This window comes from Polyodon spathula, chromosome 17 (genome assembly GCF_017654505.1).
Source record: "Polyodon spathula isolate WHYD16114869_AA chromosome 17, ASM1765450v1, whole genome shotgun sequence".
NCBI lineage: Eukaryota > Metazoa > Chordata > Actinopteri > Acipenseriformes > Polyodontidae > Polyodon > Polyodon spathula.
The window spans coordinates 32,036,460-32,055,804 of NC_054550.1; the positions used below are offsets into that span (position 1 = coordinate 32,036,460).

The 19,345-nt window shown below is 37.1% G+C and overlaps 1 protein-coding gene across 1 annotated transcript; it reads right to left on the minus strand.

The window, feature by feature from the left end:
• Window positions 1-160: 160 nt before the first annotated feature.
• Window positions 161-19,053, minus strand: LOC121329618 (potassium channel subfamily K member 10-like). Its single transcript, XM_041275289.1, has 7 exons — window positions 18,608-19,053; window positions 16,017-16,339; window positions 9,862-9,979; window positions 7,676-7,836; window positions 6,213-6,399; window positions 5,189-5,331; window positions 161-4,199 (listed from the first exon to the last, which is right to left on the minus strand). Exons 1-7 carry the CDS (start codon window positions 18,657-18,659, stop codon window positions 3,624-3,626), a joined length of 1,560 nt encoding a protein of 519 aa, XP_041131223.1. The 5' UTR covers window positions 18,660-19,053; the 3' UTR covers window positions 161-3,623.
• Window positions 19,054-19,345: the final 292 nt, after the last annotated feature.

A 19,345-nucleotide genomic window follows, 5' to 3' on the forward strand; every position in this document is an offset into this window, starting at 1 on the left:
GAACCAATACAGTCTGGCAAGCCAGTGCAGTACCAAGTCAGTGTCTGTGTGCAACCATATTAGGATCTCTGTTCCACTGTGTTGCCAAGGCAATGGGTTTCTTTATAGACTGGTATTTTAATGGTATCCCACTGGTAATTTACCAGTTTGTTCTGTGGTGGTGTAGTATTGTGTTGTACTGAAAATTCATAGTAAGGGTTAAAAAAGGAATAGTTGGAAAAGTTGTAGGTTTTTTTTTATTATTAATTCTCTGGATAAGCCTTTTAAAGGGCACCCACATAAGTAATCTGTATGATCAACAAGATGTATTTTTGAGACCCAGTTTCAAAGAATATTATATCTGGAGTGCTCAACCTCAAGTGGAAACCCAATCCACACTTCAATGATTGTAGAACAGTTCAAAAGTATGCTTACATTAATAAAGGCAGAGCAAAGGTACACATGAGGGTGCAAGAGTATTCTTTCCATTCTTCCAGTCTGTTAGTTAGTCAGCATTCCTGCGAAGTTACCAAAACCAAATAAGTCTTTCCGTCTCAAGTGGGACAACAGTGTGTCAACATAATGGTTTGCAAGACACGAGACCCGAAAGTACTGGGGATCAGCCCCCACCGAGTTATCCCCATTAAACCAGAGCATATCTATATCTATATCTATATCTATAGATTTACTTGCACTGCCACCAATTCTCTGCTTTTTGGCCCACTTGAGATGGAATGACCCCAGCCTAAAAAACATTTTTGCATTCAAAAACCAATATCTTTTGACTTTAAGACAGGTTCAGCCAAAGAATACGTACTTAAAATAGTATAAAATGAGGCATAGGTTTATGAAAAGGATTGCCATAGACCAAATACAAGCCACACTTAGCACTGTTACATTTGTTCATTGACTATTATATTTATTTCCAAAATGTAGACACTACTTTTAATGTAATGGTTGCACATTTAATACTTTTCACAATGCATAAATTGAGCAGGTACCCTGCTCATTCCAACTCCTTGAAAAGTTCCATGTTAAATTTGATCTACTGTATTGTAGCTGACGAGTACAATCAATACCATGATATAACATATTAGCAGACTTGCATGCTATTTTTTTGTATTTTATTGTTTTAAGAATGAACTTTAATCAATTAACTGATGCATTCACACTAGGCTATTGCCAAGTAAGCCTGGCTACAGCAAAGCAGATTGATCAAGAATTGTAACAAGCTGTGTTTATAACATATACTAGCTCGCTTTCCACCTGCATTCATATATTCATATATTTCTAATATCTCCAAAGGACACACTATGGGCTTTATTGTCAATGCTTTTGCAAAATCTGTATGCTGGTATTCCTCCCTTCAGTATTGCAGAAATAAATAATTGCCAGTTCGTTCAAAACTCATTTCCAGAAGACAAATGTTTTAAGGCTCTTTAGTGGTAACTAATGGCTGTACCAAGGGGCAAATGTAGCAAAAAAGCTGCAACCAGTGGTTAGATTTTGATATTTTTGGCACGCCAATAGTTTCTTAAATGTAATCAATACATAGTAGTAATTGATTTCTGTACCATGGTCTCATATCACTATCGCATAATTTGCTGCTGTATTAGGACCAACTCTATGTTGTCATTACTGGTAATGCTGTGGTCTGCAAATTGTTTTATAAAACTCTTAGAATGAATCCTGCATTGTAATTGGTTAATGCATGGTCATATGACCAAATCAGTTTGCATTGTTACCCAAAAAACAGATGCCCTCTGATGCCACCCTACAATAAACAAAATGGCGCACCAGCTACAGCATCAAGTTTTTCTGAAAAAATCATAGTTTTTTTTTTTTAAAAGAGTTATTAAAAACAGATATGTACTGCTGGTTACCATGGCATAAGTGTCACCCTGGTTTGAAAAGGTGAACCCCATTGAGCAATAAAGACCATTACCTGTCAACCCTTAAGAAAAATAATTCCACCATAAGCCTCAACTCAATATACAGTCAATATTTGTATACTGCCAGTTATTCTGTGTCTTGTGTATAAGTAAGAAGACACCTTTTTGTCTACAAGACTTGGTTTCTTTAGTTTTGTTCAGATTTGTTTTATTATTTTATGTTATTCACTAATGCTGCGACACACAGCCCAATAACTAACTAATTGGAAACACCTTCCAAAAATCATTCAAAAGAGCTGCAGATGTACAAATCTGACTCAATAAATTAACTAGCCTCACTAAAAATCAAGACTGGAGGAACTGGAGATTAAATACTGTATTTTCAGAATATGCATATTATTCATAACTTGTGCACTAACACGGCAAAAAAACCGAAGCACTCTAAAACATATAAAACCATTCGCACAGAGTAACACACATCTAAATAAAGTCAGAATTCTTTAAGGGATCAAGACCAAATCAAATTTCTGTCCTAAAACGTTTTGTTTGGTCTTCATTTCACATTGCTGGTATTTCTGCTCCTTTAACAGAAGATGATGTTTATGGTTCAAGCAAACATATACCAAATACTGGGTTTGGCAACCTTTAACAGGCATACACTGTACTTCCATCTTAAAAAAGCACACAAGGTCAAATAATAAATAGCAACAGTATTGCTATTTCTGCACATTTTGTAAACTACAGTCTCGTGAACTAATTTCTTTCTTAAATGTGTCACTGATTTGAACGCTTTTTTTTTCAATATATGACTTATCTCTAAGATTACCGTTTAAAGTGGAAACTGTTTACAGTCATATCAAAATGAGGCCTAGTGGAGGTCTGTCTGACTCTTCTGATTTCAATGTGAATGCAGCACATTTTAAAAAATATTTGTATACATCAATTAATAGGACAACAAGCCCTGAGGTTTCATTTTTTGTAATCATGAACTTGATTTTTTTTTTCAATATACTTAATAAGACAGCATTTTTCTGAACTCATGCACAATCATATTTTGTTGTTGTTTTTTTTTCCTGTTACAAGCTCTCAGCATCAATATGTATCAACCTAGGTATCAACAATAAGATTTAAAAAAAAACCTGTACACCTTAATAGTCTCTAAACTGAAATTAGAAGATTTTTTAAAATCTTCCAATTTGTTAAGTCTTCAGATTTTTTATTTTTTTTTTACATTGTCTTTAAAGCAACTGTGTTGTCTCGAGTCAACAACTCCAAGTAAAACAATTACACCAGGACCATTACTAGTCTGTAGAGAAAGACAGTAATAGTGAAACACTAGTTAAGGTCACATTCCCAAAAGAAAACACAGTCATAATATAAATGGTATTGTATTATGCTACAGTTTTTTTCCCATTGGATTAGGTCAGTTCTAAACATTGCCTCTAAAAACCTTCTTCTTCATTTTATAAATAAGCAATTGCTCTCACAATTATTAAGTAATAAAACATTTTGGCAGCCACCATCCTTGGTAGTTTTCTCGACAGGTTGACCTTTTTTTTTTCATTTTGGCAAATGAAATTTCAGTCAGGAGGGCACAGTGAACAATGTCAATGTATACGGCAGACCTTGCTCCGTCTCAACTCTACACATAAAGTACCTTCTCGGCAACATAAGGCACATTTTGAGATATTTAAAAACGACCCACTGATTCACCCACTAAGGATTTGTCTAGTTGTTTTTTTCTTCTAGTAATTATTTGTTGTCATATTCTTTGGTTACGTTGGGTATACTTCCATTCTGCAGCTCGGATCTCTGTGCGTTTTCAAAGTCTGGCACGCTAGTGTTGCACTCCTTTTCCTGTTCGCCTTCTCTTTTCTCTTCATCTGTCGAGCAACTCCCAAAATTCTCATATATTTTCTTGACATCTTCTGGAATGTTCTTCTTGAGGTCCTTGCTTTTGTTCCTCTTAGCCAGCCTGGTCAAAGAGCTGAATCTGTTGAAGATGTTATCCTCAGAGGAGCCTTGCTGGTCGTACTGCTCGGACATCCTCAGCCGCAGGTTGTTTAGTTTGGCGTCGATGCTTTCCTGTGAAGATGTTTTGTAGCGGTCAGTGTCCAGGCTGGCGAAGACGGCTCTTTTCTCTGGAGAGAGCATGTCCAGGGAGTGAGCTCTCTGATCCAGGCCCAGCCTCTTTCGCTCCATGCTCCGCATGGTTGCTGCCCTCTGGAGCTTGTCATGGATGTCTGTGCTCATCCGCCTTCTGGTTTCTCTGAACTCTGCTCTCACACTGGCCTTCCACTCAGCAGCGTGAGCTTTTATCTCACCAACCTGCACACAATCAATGACAGGATAGGGGTTGGAGACTGACAAAGCAAGCGGCGTGCATGTAATGACTGTAAGCTTAGTAAATAGGCTTCTACTTGATAGAATAACACTTGTGATTCTTTTATATGGATTTGTTTTTTGCTTTGAAGACAAAGCCACCATGCAGGGGAATGATTAGAGTGAAAGACTAAACAATATGTTAACCCACTAAACCCTAAAATGAAAGACTTAATCCTCATTTTTGTCTAAATGGACCGTTATATTAGAGCATTGCCAAAAAAAAAACATTCAATGCATACAAAGTCCATCTATTTTTTGAATGGCCCCAGAAGCAATGCCATACTCCATCTTGCCTTTTTCCACATTTAAACTGTCCGAACCTTAAGAAAATATTCATATTGTCAAAAACTGTGAATTGTGTGCATGTGCAACTTAAGAGGCCCCTTTGTGCTAAAGATATTAATATTTCAAATACTTTGGGGAATAGAACAGTAGTATATTTATATGCAATAGCATATATCACTAAGACCCTTTGCATAACTCATTCCCCCATTCACAAAGATTCTAGAATCTTACAATTAGGCAGCAGTACTCTAACTTCATATGTAGTTTGTTTTTTTTATTCCAATATCTCTATCAATTTCAATTTGTTAACAGCCAGCAGCATAAACAGCCTTGATGATACACTGCAGGCTATGAAGAGACCATTTTACATAATCTTGTGAAATGCTAGGGCTAATCCTCAAATCCAGAGAGAGCAGCGAAATATAGAAAGCGAGCCGATGCGTTCGTTCAAATCAATGAGTAGGACTCATCCATCCTTCACTTGAGAGTGCAATGCAGTACAACGGAGAGCAGAGCGAATACACTAAAGGAGTTGAAGAAGAAGTCTGCGTTTATTCATGACTTCCCTCCTAGGGTTGTGTGTACAGTGAGCTGAGTGAGTGAAATGCTTTCTAATTTGAAGCATTGCTTTGTGAACATTACCCTACCTCTTCTTTTGTTTTCTTCGATATGACTCTCAGCCAGTCCCCGATCATGCTAAGCACTGCTGCAAAGTAAGCAAGGCCGACCAGGATCCAGAACCACACTAGCGGTTTGTACCACTCCCGGTAATGGATTATTTTGTTTCCACCTGGGGACAACAAACAAATAGTGCATTCATTACCAAACATTATTTGGGAGACCCTTATATAATATTATAGTATTCTATAATAGTAGTCAAAACACTATAGTTTACTATGCTAACATACTCCTTATATTATGATAAAGTATTTATGTTTTTTTGGCCATTGAATACATTCATTTACATATAGTCCTATGGTATCAACAGAATATTTCAGTAGAAGGTTTTCCCGCCAGAAAAGCACCACAGGCACTATAGGCTGTGCTGTATTCCTGTGCCCAAGAATGATCAATTTGGCAATAAAAACAAAATCAATCAAATGTAATTAAAGTGTCGGAGGAATGACCTTGAACTAATGCAAATCGAAAAGGTCTGATTTCATTTCACATTAGCAGCGCTTCAGATACCCATTGAAGTAGCAATCATCTCAAACAGGTGCACAATGCTCAACGGAAATCGTTGTTAGTAGTTCTTAATTATGAGACACATAAGAAGAATGCAAATTCCCTGGGAACTTCCTTGGGATATTTCTTTCTTTTAATAAAGCGTTTTACTAAAGACCTAATAACAATCAATATAGAAATTTATAAGCTTAAAAGTAATAAATAAATAAATAAATAAATAATTCCTGAGAAAAGGTCAGGCCTATCAGGATCTCAACACCACAGGCTTAAAAATATATACATCATTTACACATCAAATTCTCTTATAAAGCTGCAAATAATGTATGGCCAGCTACATGGATGAAGAATCTGTGTTTGCCGTCACTATTGAAGAGATCCGTTGTTTGAGAGGGGGTGTTAAGCACAGGTGTCTCACAGTTTGTATTTCTTTATCTGTTCCAATACTTGTTGGAAAGTTTTGTATATGGAACCAACTCATTTTAGTACCTGCCACATAATCCCCGAACCCTACAGTTGTGAGGGTGATCACTACGAAGTACAGAGAATCCAGCGTCTCCCACTCTTCGATGGATTGGAAAATCACAGCTGGAATCGTTACAAACACGATGCAGCCGAGTAAAATGAACATGATGGTAGAAATCACTCTGATCTTGGTCTGGGTTATCTGCTTCTTCTGAAATGAGAGAGACAAATCATTTAGTGGTCCGTTCTCTCGTAGTGATCTGAAAAATACGTATTTCATGTGGCACCACGCTGTTCTCCTCTAAATCAATTAGAAATCATATTCTCTTTAACCTCGTCTGTTCTGGATTCTTTTTATCGAGCCCAAGAAGGAGCTGCTTTATTGAGTAGGCCTATACATGAGACAAAAACTTTTTTTCTTTTTTTTTTTTTTACATAAATTTATACACTGCCTCAGACTGGGACCTAGGAGACCTGTGAGGGTCCAACGTGATTTCCGAAGGCATGTGTTAACATTCAGTGCTAAGATAAGAAGAGAAAGGATTTATGCCACTTTTTTGTGCACATATTTTTTTTTCTTTGTGACAAGTTCAGTTTGTTTCACAGGTCTTTGCGCACTGGGCTGCAACGAGCTGCTGCCAAGGCCTATCTACTCTATATCCAAATAGTACCTTGGATGGCAAGATATCAAGGTCTACATGGTCATCTTTGATAGCCAAACCACCAGCCAGATTCAGATATCTCAGTCCTAATCTAGATATCCTGATCCCTCCATTTCACAATCCAAACTGCTGTAACAAAGCAGAATATACCAGTCCCCAGTAATTGCAGAGCTATCTGTGTCTATCAGCGGCTGCTGAACAGCAAAATTATTGACCTCTGAGAGATCTTATTAAAAGCGGTTTCTAATCAATAAAACTCCTCTCACCCACAACATTAAACATATAGTGTTATTGTGCTACAGAATATCAATACAGATTCCATTCATTAAGGGAGATAAGAAGAAACCCAGAGGCATAATGTGTTTTTACTTTTCAAAATTAAGATTCCAATAAAAAAAAACTACAAAATATTAAGAAAAAGAGAAAAAATGATTTATAAAAAATGGCAAACTTATTGGCAACGAGACATACCAGTATATTATCACTTTTGAGCATGGCGACCTTATATAGGGATGATGACCTCATATGAGAATGACATTTGTTTTCGCAGGTAAAGTAATTTTCAATGAATGATATTTTACTGTGTGTCCAAAACTTTATCTATTTCCAATATTTCATGCATGAAAGGGTTATTAGTGTACCGTTATGTATTTAAAATCTTATCCTCCCTGAACATGTGTCTTAGCACTTCATAACAGGGTCCGCAAAACAGGGTTCATGACTGGGTTATGGACCATGCTTAGAGAGTCCACTAGGTTAGGCTTAAAACTAAGGCTGCCTCATAAAAAACTTGGAAAAGAATAAGGCTTTTTTTTTTTTACTCACCCTAAATACCTTCTCCACTCTTGCGATGCTCTTCACAAATATTGTCCCAAGCTGGTCCCCAATTCCAGCTAGCAGAAATCCGAACAGAGGTATTCCAAATATGGCATATAAGATACAGAAGATTTTACCTCCTTCCGTACTTGGAGCAATATTTCCATAACCTAGTGTGAAAAAGAACAAGCAAACATTTAATGGGGTTACAGCTAGAATTAACCGAACAGTGCAATATATGAATGCAAGTACAGTAAAGCCTATTAAAAAGAATGGCAACCACGGTAAACTATGGTAAATTCATCATATAACCATGGGGAAAACTGTGGGGTAGATTTCTATAAGGGATATTGACCAAAGTCAATATTTTAATTGATTACAACTGCATAAGTTGTATTGTTGCTTTAGAAAAAAGAGAGCAAATTACAAGAACAGGTCATTAATTAGCTGTTATCTAACAGGCCCTCACCACAGTTCAGTCAAAGCAGGGAGGATTCAGAGAGAAAATCATTGCTCAGATACCCCTCTCCTCCTTTGCATTACAAAGCTTATTCATTTACTTGGCTGGTACACAAAGATTCAAATAGGAGGAGGTCATCTATCCATGAAGACAGCAATGGTTGTCTTTTTGGCTTCGTGTCTTCCTTTCAAGACCAAATAAATCAAGCTGAAGATCAACAGGAAGAGTGCACTTCATGATCACTGTTTGTATTATTTCATCAAGCTCCACAGCTGTAAGCAGCTTGTTCTACCTTGAACTTTAGCTGGATATGTGGGCTGTTGGTTAAAATGAGTCACCACGTAAGACAGTGTTCACTGTAAACTAATTTCTAGAGCTCTGCTTACCAATGTTTTTCCTCAATGAGGCAACAATTCTGAAGAGGCTAATTTTTTTCTCTAGCAAATGTAAAACACATTAGGGCTTATTATGCTCAAGGAGAATCCCAGGTGCCCAGTACTAAATGTAAACATAAATTGGTGTTCAATTAATTACATTTGCATCTGTTACTTCTGCCATGACCAAGTATATATGTTATTGGTTGGTTTTCTCTAAGTTTTCTCTTTCTCTAAATGGCAAGAAAAACAATGTGCAGTGTGGATACCCTTTAAATATGCAGTCTTTTATTTAGAGTAACCAAACTTTGCATGGCAAGTTGCTTATTGGTTCAGTTTTGGTCCAATTGATGTGAATTTGTTGTCAGAGTGATGAAAGAATTCTCTGAGACCTTTCTCCTCTGGATGAAGCAGTTGTTTTTCCAATAAGTACATCAGTCATGGAGGGAATATTGTAATCAACCCCCTTCTCAGTGAACGACAGCATCAAAGTAAATTGACAAGCTGACCAATACAGTATAAAGGGGTAGGAGTGGATGATGCCCCATGTCTCGGTCAAATTGACATTAATTCCAAAGTGACAATATGACTGGATATTGATACCTGGGACAGCTGTGCAAGTAGTAATTAGCAGGAATCACAACTTGCATACAGCTGTTTTATGTATTATTTGTGGACATTATATTGCTTCTCAAGGTTATGTTGAAACTCTTAGCTCTATTAGCTTCCTTCCAAAACAGATCCTTAAAGTAGTTTTTGTGCACCAGTCTGGTCAAGGGGCCAATAAAGCAGAACATGAAAGATTTGGTAGCGTTTTTACTCAGGGGAAAGAAGTAATAAATCTTGGGGTCTGTAATTATTATTTTAAGAAATGACAGAATATAGGGTGATATACTGGTACCCAGTTAATTCTGTTTCGTGACAGCAATAAAAAGGTCATTGTCACTATGGCTCTGGATATGCGTGGATAAAAAAATGTTATAAACATTCTGGGCAAGGAATGTCAGCCTTTAGTTTCTCAACCTCTTTTCACGTTGTCTTTTCGAAACCCTAGTTGCAACCAAAACCAAGACTGTCATATTAAAACACATCCGTAGATTTTATACATATGTATATATATAGTGTAAAGATATGAAAACACTTAAAGGGGCTGATACAAAACGCAAAATATTTATACACAGGGCCCACTGCATTTAAAAATGCATCTCTAGCAATACACAGGAGGAATCAAAAGCAGTTTGTACATTGTGTGAAGTCACACTTTCATACTGTAGTGTCCTAAGGTAATGTGACTGATGTGCAGAAGTTGAAATATAAAGGGGAGCTCAGTAAACTGTTGGTGGTTTGGCTCTAAAGTTTACCTATGGTGGTTATTACTGTCCCAGCAAAGAAGAAGGCACTCCCCAGGTCCCAGTGGCTCATATTGTTGGATGTCTCTCCTATCGGACTCACTCCAGCACTCACGGCATCAATAGCGTGCTGAAAGGAAAACATATCTGGTGTTATATATCTGACAACAAGCAATTACATGTTAAGCACAGTGCAACTTTCTTTCTTGATTTCAAATTGATTTATTTGCTGCTGCAGACATTCCCAACTTTGAAATAAAAAGGTCACCAGAACAATTATGCACTACCCTCCAACAAATACTAGGAGAATAGTGGAATACCCTCTGTCCCTATATCCAACACTAGTCTAACACTAACTTTTAATACACTCTGTAATACACATATTTAAAATGGGTACCGTCCCAAAGCAATTCTACCCGGTATATTTGATTAATAAAAACAGGAATATAAACCAGGCATAATAATACAAAGAATGAATAAAATGTCAAGAACCAATTTCAAGCGCTACAATAGGAATAGATATTTCCATGTTTAAAAAGCTGCAAAGTACCACGTTTGTATCTTTATACGCGTGTTGCTTATGTTGTGAGTTGTGTGTCTGTTTGAGTTTTAAAATAGACCTGCTGGAATTATCTCTGAGCTTTGTTTTCTCACCAACATAATAAATCAACCATTTTATATAATGTATTCGCAAAGCAAAATTGCTTGCATCTGTAGAATATAAAGTATTGTTTTTTGCAATGTAATATTTAATACCGGCAGCTTCCGACTGCCTATGGTCTTCTGTGTTCTAATCATTGGTATTAACTGTACAATTGAAATGAAAAATGGAATGTTATATTATTTGCCAAGAATCAAAACAAGCTCCAGCAGAATTTTCAATACACAGATGGAATTCATGGGTAAAAGGCTGTAGTCATTTAGAACCAAATGTCAATCTATAATGTATGTAGTCAGTTACAAATATAGATGAAACGAAAAATAAATTAATGGCAAACGTTTTGACTATGAAGACATCGAGAAAATACTTGTTTTGAATAAGTTACTTTTTGTATTAGTCCAAATATAGTTTATTAAATGACATGTGTAATAAAATGATACCATATCACCACTCTTTCCTCATGTTTACAGTGGAGTGAAACCGAGATAACACAGTCCTTTACAGAATATAAAGAATAACATCAGAAATCATTATAATACCTGTGTATTATCTTGAAGACACCGGAACAAAGCTATTAGTACACTACAACACTACTAGCAATGGCAACACAAGGGATTTGGAACAGGTACACTGTATTGCACAGTGACAGTGCCTTTAACAGTCGAATACTATTATGAAACCAAGGAACTGCAGTAAGTTGCCTGTGTAGTTTGGTTTATATACAGTATCATCCATCACATCAAGCCTTCAATCAGAAATTCTCAGGTAAAATTTAAAGAGAAGCTGAGTCAAGTATACAAACCTTTCATAAAGGCATCATTGATGAAGGCATTCGCCCGAAAGTTTGGCTACATGAATTAGTTTACCTGTAGTTTGGTGAGTATCACTACCATTCATGATACCTTTAGAATGTTAAAGACATGCCGCTCAGCTCATTCCATTGTAGCTATGCGTACAACAGAACCATTGCACTGCAGATCATCCGGTAAGCAGTGGCTTGACTGGGTGTCAGTCTCAGCTTTATTGCTCTTCTCGGTCTCTGCTGTTTTAATAAACAGTAATCCCTTTAAACATTCAGAATCACATTTATTGAATGCAGTCATTTTCCGTTGTTTCAGGCTTTCTGGCACTAACTCATAATTACAGCTGCAAACCCATTAAAAACAAATCAATCCCGGTACTATGTCCTTTATATGTCTTTTGGTTGCAGAGACCCGAGATTAATCCTTAAAGCTGCCAAGTGTGGAGCTGCCTGTGTTGGAACAATCAACAGAGGATGGAGAAGTGCTCTCTGATCTGCTAGCCTGTTTCACATGTATTTTGTGATCAAGCTCTATACATTTGTGCTAGCTAAGCTCTTTCTAGGTATTAATGCATTATTTACTGTAATGAAATCAATCCAAGACAATTTTACATAACACAGCATACCTGTGGCTGACGTATGTTGGATTTACTTCCACTACATCAACATGCCATTATTCAGGATATAGAAACAGTGCTACGATGGGCTGATCTAACATTATAGAGAACAGATGAAAGAGAATTGCAAACAAAATCAAGCTGCACCAGCTATCCCATTTATATCAAGCACAGTGTGTCTGTTGCCATTAATAATACAGGGTTTGAATTAAGCCATGGCACAATGCCCTGAAACCTTCCACTCCAACCTCACTCCGAAATAAGCAACCACTTGTCTTGGTTGCAAAATTCAGAACATTAAAGTAGCCAAAGGAAAAAAAAACTATGCAAACATACCTTCTATAATGTCCCTTTTTTTGCAAATGTAAAATGGCATACCCTATTGACAGTATTATGGCATACCCTATTGACAGTATTATGGCATACCCTATTGACAGTCTATATATGTATTTGTATTTGTATGTTGCCTCCAAATTAATACCAAACAAATATATAAACATACTCACACTCTTCTGTTTCCTCAACATTTGAGAATAACTCATTAGAATTTAAAGAGGAAATGTTATTTTTAAAACTATGACCTGCCTGTTTGTCACCTGCATGTGTAGACTGGAAAAGCAATTTCCAATATTATTGTTTGTACAGTAGAATTGTTTTTTTTTTTTTCAGTGTCTGCCAGTGGGGTAGATATGACTTAGTTCAATTACTCAGAAATATCCATTATATTATAGTAACAGAAATGGTGCTTATAGCTGAACATGCATACTGCTTTGACTGCAACTAGTATCCAACCTGATACTACATCATTCCCCTGGCTGGTGTAGGGGTACTTCAGTTAGCATGGGAGTAAAGCAGCTTGATGTCACTGGGGAGGGACTCTTGCTAAATGAAGACCTTTTCCTTTGTTGGTAATTTCACTGGTGAACATGTGGGAGGGATAGGATAGGCTTTTGGCCTGGTTTGAGCTGATAAACTCCAGAGCAGGATGCAGTGATAAGGAGAGTTGGAAAGAGCGAATTGATAGGCTGGACTACTGTCCCTTAGTTTGTCCCAAAGCCTAGGGAATGTTTATACTGCAGAATTGGTCTTCTCATCCAAGATACAATTGAAGTGTCCTTAAAAAGCTGTTCTGTTTGCTTAATTCATTTCATTCATTAGTGTAATCATCGGCCTGGTTCATCTTCGCCCACCAAACACTTTAAACGCTATATTATTTATTGTGCAATGTTTGTCTGCTGGCACAAAAATGTGCTGCAGGCTTTTTTTTTTTTTTTTTTTTTTTACCTCAGGTTTGGCTGTTGGACAGTGATTGCTCAGTGGTTGGGAAATGTTCTGTCAGCAGTTTTCCAGACACAGGCGCATGATAATTTTTCTTTCTTGACATTTAATTAAAAACTTATTTGTAAAAAAAATTAAATAAAAATACTTGAAAATCTCAACTGGTAGAAAAGCAAATGTTGGAATGAGTTCCTCTACTACTACATCAGTAGTGTAGTGCTGTAGTGTTATCTGAAATGAACTTCCTCAGTTGGTTTGTTGCCTTAGAAACAAGTGGAATCTCCACAGTGTCTGGTGTGTGACATTTAATTTTTTTTTTATTATTTTGACATTACTGTGTTATTAAGGTTGTTTAATGTTGATGCTGCATAGATTTAATTACGGAACAGGAAAATGAACCACTAAAGAACAATATAATGGCTCTGCTGTTTGAATTAAGTTTCTCTGGCAGCTCAAGTTTTGACTGTAAGCAGATAGAAGCAGTGTGCTAATCCTTGCGGTTAGCATGAGCTGGCAAACTGTTTGTCAAAATTCAAATCTTAATTCAATTTCTTAATTTTTTCTTAATTCAATTAAGAAAAAGGCCTGCAATATCACAAGTCTACCTTTGATCTGCCACTGTTAACCAAGTAACTGATTCCAAATACAAAAACACTATAACCTTGTTAACCCTTTAACCCTGTGTTCACAGTATCAATAAGGGATTTATGAGAATACAGTAAACCAAGATTGTATTAGTTATTTCCCATAGATTGTTACAGTGTAATCAATATAAAAAAGCCTCTCACAGTGGGAATAAGCTTGGGAGTGCAGTGGCATTTGTTTTTCGATTAATGAGTCACTATTATGTCTGTGTGACACACTGCAGAATCTGCAGATCCCTGCCTATTAAATATTACACAGCTTGCCTTCAGCCTAAGAGCTCTTCAAGAACCACTCATCTACATTCTGCACAGAGAACAATTTAAACCAAAGCATTGCTTGTCCCACAGGCAATATTTGTATCTTTGTATATGATAGAACAACCTCAACTGCTGTACAGTTTTCCATCAGTTCAATTACACACATCTGGTTCTACAATGTGTAGCTATCACCAATGGGTCACATGTGCCAAGAAGAACTCAGAACATGCTGAAGCTACTAACCCCCCAACACGTTGTATCTGTTTAGTACAAAAAGGGTCCACTTGCAGCAGTAATAACAGCCCTATCCACTGGGCCTGAATAAAGATCTAACATTTAAAACATATATGTACCTGTGTTCTTATGCTTTACTTCTATTCCACTGAAACTGTGTTTTATAACTACAGGGATGCATTGTTGGAAACAATGAAGAAAGTTGCATCAAGCTTCATATTGGTTGATAAGAAGACAGCAGGATATCTGTATTCACACAGTAGACATAACATATCAACATTCAGCAGACACAAAATAAGCATTGCGATTTTCTGCTAAACCACATGATTTCTTCAGATATTGCAGGACATATTTCAGGCATGCAATGTGACACATTTTTATTTTTATTTGACAGATTTCATTTCAAACTTCCACTGTTGTGTTTAAAATTCCAATCACAATGAGATTTGTACCCCAAGTAATGCTGCCTTTGATCTTCCTTTGTCAGTGATCCAAACAGCGGTTTGTATCATCCAAGAGAAGGTTTATCAGTCTCACTAGTAACATTAAGCCAGAATACATATTTTAGAATGTGCGTGTTTTAGAGCAATAGATATCATAAACTGTCAATAGAACAAACAGTGCTGAAAGACATGCAACTCCATGTTTTGCTGGCAACCACTACTAATTAGGAACATGCCTGGGGTTATCACAGAGTGGAGTCACTCATTAAGAGCTAGAGATGTGGGAATGGCATTTTCTTTGCATTTCATGTGTTTCTATTTGGGGCCAAATTTCAGATACAATGGTATGCAGCTGAGGACCCCTGTAGAAGGTTTGTAAACACATTTAAATTCAGAATCATGCTTGGCTCCCTGCTTGCATAATATAGTGGTTTTACACTAGAAGGAGATATATATATATATATATATATATATATATATATATATATATATATATATATATATAATATATCCCAGAGGAGAGGCTCAGAAGCATATTGCATCAGAAGAGGCTGTTAATGTATCTACTAAAAAAATATTCACACAAACCTTCTTGAGTAGCAGGACTCACAGATGCATTGGTCTGCTGAACCAGAATCTCTCTGCACTGCTCCATGTGGAGAAGCATTGGAGCGCTGGAGCATGATTGTTCATATTTCCTCTGTGTCAAAAGCCCACTATACCAAGTGTGGGTCAGGTTTCGGGGGGGGGACGAAAACAACTACATCACAAGCAGGCCTACATTACGCAATGGCCACAGAATACTTCTTATGTAACAAACAACATTTTAAAAATGATGTTTGTACCTTATCAGGAGCTGCCCTTCAGTTCTAGATGCATGCTGAAAGACAAACTGTATGTAACGCAGGCAAGATATATAGAAATAAGAGCTATCTCGTGCATAGTTGTGTAGCTCAGCGCCAGCATCATCAATAAAGACACATTACTTGATCAAGCCTGCTTCACATATGTCTATGGAAGGCAATTAGAACAGAAGAGCAGCTCCTGTGCTCAGGTGAAAGCACCTTAACACAGACCTACAGAAAATACAGTCTTTGAATAAAAGCAATAAATGACAAAGTCATAAAAAAGGTACAAAGACATTGCCATTGCCGGTAGTGCTATGGTCTGCTTGTGTTTCATCAAGATAATACACCAGCAAAGGACAATAATATTTTTTTCACATTTTACCTGTATCAAGGCCTCGAGTTCGCCTGACTTCACACAAGGATGTTTCTGGAGGAATTCCGATTTTTCCAAGGCTATCGTGTTCTTCTGGTTGCTTTCAAAGGGCTGTTCAAGAGCCCGGAACACAAGTCCTCCAATCACCAGGTAAGCCACCACCACCACAAAGATGGCGAGCACGGTCTTCCACTTCATCACGGTCTGCGGGCTCAGGGAGTTGTTGTCCATGCTGGAGACTATGGTGGTTCTGGAGGATATGGACAGCCTGGGGAGTGGGCAGTGGTCATTGGGTTTTGCATCACAGGCAGGCATACTAGATTGAACAGCCACTGGAAATAAAGAACAACAACAACTGTTGTACAGTGAGTGTAAAGAAAATGTTTAATGCATGCATATAAATCCTAGCAACATGTTCACAGACACGGGGTGAAACATTGAAGCTGTGCTTGACCAGCCAGACAGAATACTGCAGACTCGGCTGCACTTCCATTAATATGCTTGAACTTCATCCATTGTTTTTACATATAATGAATGACAGGCAGCCCTGTTTTTATCTACTGGTTCTTGTGATTTCGCTTACCTAGGGACACTCAGCCCCGGAATCAAGATATAACATGACCTGTTTTCATTGTTAATTTATTATTTGATTATCAGCTCGACAGTTTACCCTATTTGCTACTGGTGCTCCTATTACATACATAAGTACATTTTAAAAAATCCAAATATGCTTTGCTGAGTTCATAAAGAGGGCCATCATAAAGTGATTGTAATAGTCTTTCAAACTCGTATTGCATGTCCAGTGTTGCCACTGTCAGAATGCAAAGTAGCAATAATATAACATTATAATATTATGTTTAAATAAAGTCTCAGATTTAAAGCTGTGGTGTACCGCAATTATACATAATCGTTACCCTAAAATATAATGAATTATTGTCCAAATGAAAAGCAGACCTTGTTAACCTGCTATGCTTGTTTACATTCCCCAACTGAAATTTTGCTGCAGGGACTCAAGCTGCCTTTCCTACTGTATGTATCACTTTCTCAGCCATATCCTCAATGAGCAATTTTGCTTGTTTTGAACAGTTTCACCCCAGCAATTATACAATTTGAGGCTAAATAGTGAAAGACAGCGCATCGTTTCAAGGTGGGAATGCTTCTGTGCAGCAAGGAAAATTCGTTCATTCCTGTATAACCTGCATTACTTGTTCCCCTTTCCTGAGCTTTTTACCATGAATGATAAAGCAGTCCCATTTGAAAAGATGTAACGAAAAACTATCAGTAGTAGTTTGTTTTTAACTATTCCTGATCAACAAACAACAAGCAATCCCCTAAATCGTGTATTAACCTATGAGTATTATATGCTAATTAATACAGCACTTGCTTGAAATGATGGTTAAAAAACAACGAGAAAATGATTAATATATAATATTGAATACTTTTTAATAACGTGTAATACAATATGCCCTCCCGACGTTTAGAATCAACAGCAAACGCAACTCTGGCAACCACAAGCAGAAATGATGTCACCTATAATTTATCACTACCATTTATACAGTTTAAGGCGTATGATAGGCTTCCTATTGTCAGGGGGTAAAACGTATTTATCGTGTATTTATTTACAAATAAATACACTTCAAATCTAAAAAATAAGTCTAATTGTACATCTTTGAGTCACTGGAAACGTGACAAAATAAAGTATTTAAGGTCAAATATAAATGCAAAGATCATTATTATAGGAAAGTAAGGAATTTCTACACATTTCATTCCTGCTTCTGTAAAATGCCATGCTGCAAAATTCGTCCCTGTGTTCTGACTTTCACGGTTAATGAAAAACAATCTATGCATCTAATTTTTCTATAAAGCTCAAGTAATGAAAGCGTGGGGGGAACGCATATAATCCCCCACACACAACCCCAAATGGAATCAGTCATGTGTGGATGAAATTCAAGAGATTTCTGTCTGGGAAGGGTTGCATGTAAATGAGGGAGAAACGCCCACGTAGCAAAATAGGAGAAAAAAATATATATATAAATGTCAATATGCCTCTAGGTTTCATCTTTGACTTCTTTTTCTCCCTTATGATCCTAATACTGTTCCCTTCCTTTGACAGACTATGTTTTCCCCAGCTGTCTACTCCCTGATACAGCCCGCTGAGAGCATTTAAGCAAACAGACACATCTGAGCCCTCAGAACACCCAGTCATATTCAAGAATTATCAGAAAGAGATAAAGGTGCTTTCGGTTTTATTGGTAGCCTTCACTTCAAACAAACCCACTGCAGTCTGCATATTTACAGAGTCAGGCTAAACCTGGTGACGTTTATTTTGAAGTCTAAAGGGCAACTATCTTAAAATGTTTAGTCAGGTGTAACTATTCGAGAATAAAGCACATTTACTCAAAATGCCCTTTCATAATATGCATTTGATACAATGTACTGTACACCAGCGATAGGCTTTCAGTGTCCAAAACAGTGGCACCGCTGAACCCAGTAAGACGTGCCCATGAAGTACAAGCAAACACATTATCACGATAAAACAGAAGAAAAAAAAAAAACAAGAGAAAACAAAAACGACCAACTCTTTTTGTCCAAATACAAACCTTCTGGATCCCAATTGACTTGTTTCCTTGGTGTCTCTATTGGAAATTTCATCTCGATATTTTAGACAAAGAATCCAACCGATGTCCAATGCTGCATCCACAAATTAATTTTTATAAGGGGGCTGCGCTCTTAAATGGAAAATTATTTGTTTCCAAGTGAGAAAAATAAGGAGAAATTGCAAAAGACGCAGATTCCAAAGCCTTATTACACGTTTGCCAGAAAGAGGATGGTCCACACTGGGACAAAATTCCGATTGATCTAATTGAGCATCTTCAATCCCAGACTCAATGCATTCGTATACAAACGCCCATGCTGCTGATCCAGTATTGCAGCACCATACCACACGTCAGTCTCTGTGCATTGGCATAAGTCGACTAATGATTCTGAAGAAAACAGCAACGATGGTTAACTGAACGCCAACAGCTAGCGCCTCTAAAACCAGTATTTAAAAGTGATCACTGCAGCACAGTTACTAGAGCGTGTGTCGATACCCCACACAATAGCTTCCACTGCAGTGGTGACGGTTTTTTTTTTTTTTTTATTTCTGGCATTTACACGCTTGGCGATGTTGTGCTGTGAGAAAAGATGCAAACTAACTTAGAATCTCGAATGAGCTTCAATCGAGAAGCAAAAAAAGAGAAAGCGATACGAATTGAATTTAATGTAATTCAAACCATTTAATAGAACCTATATAATGAGCATTGATCTTTTCAATGAAAAAAAAGTCCTACTTTTGT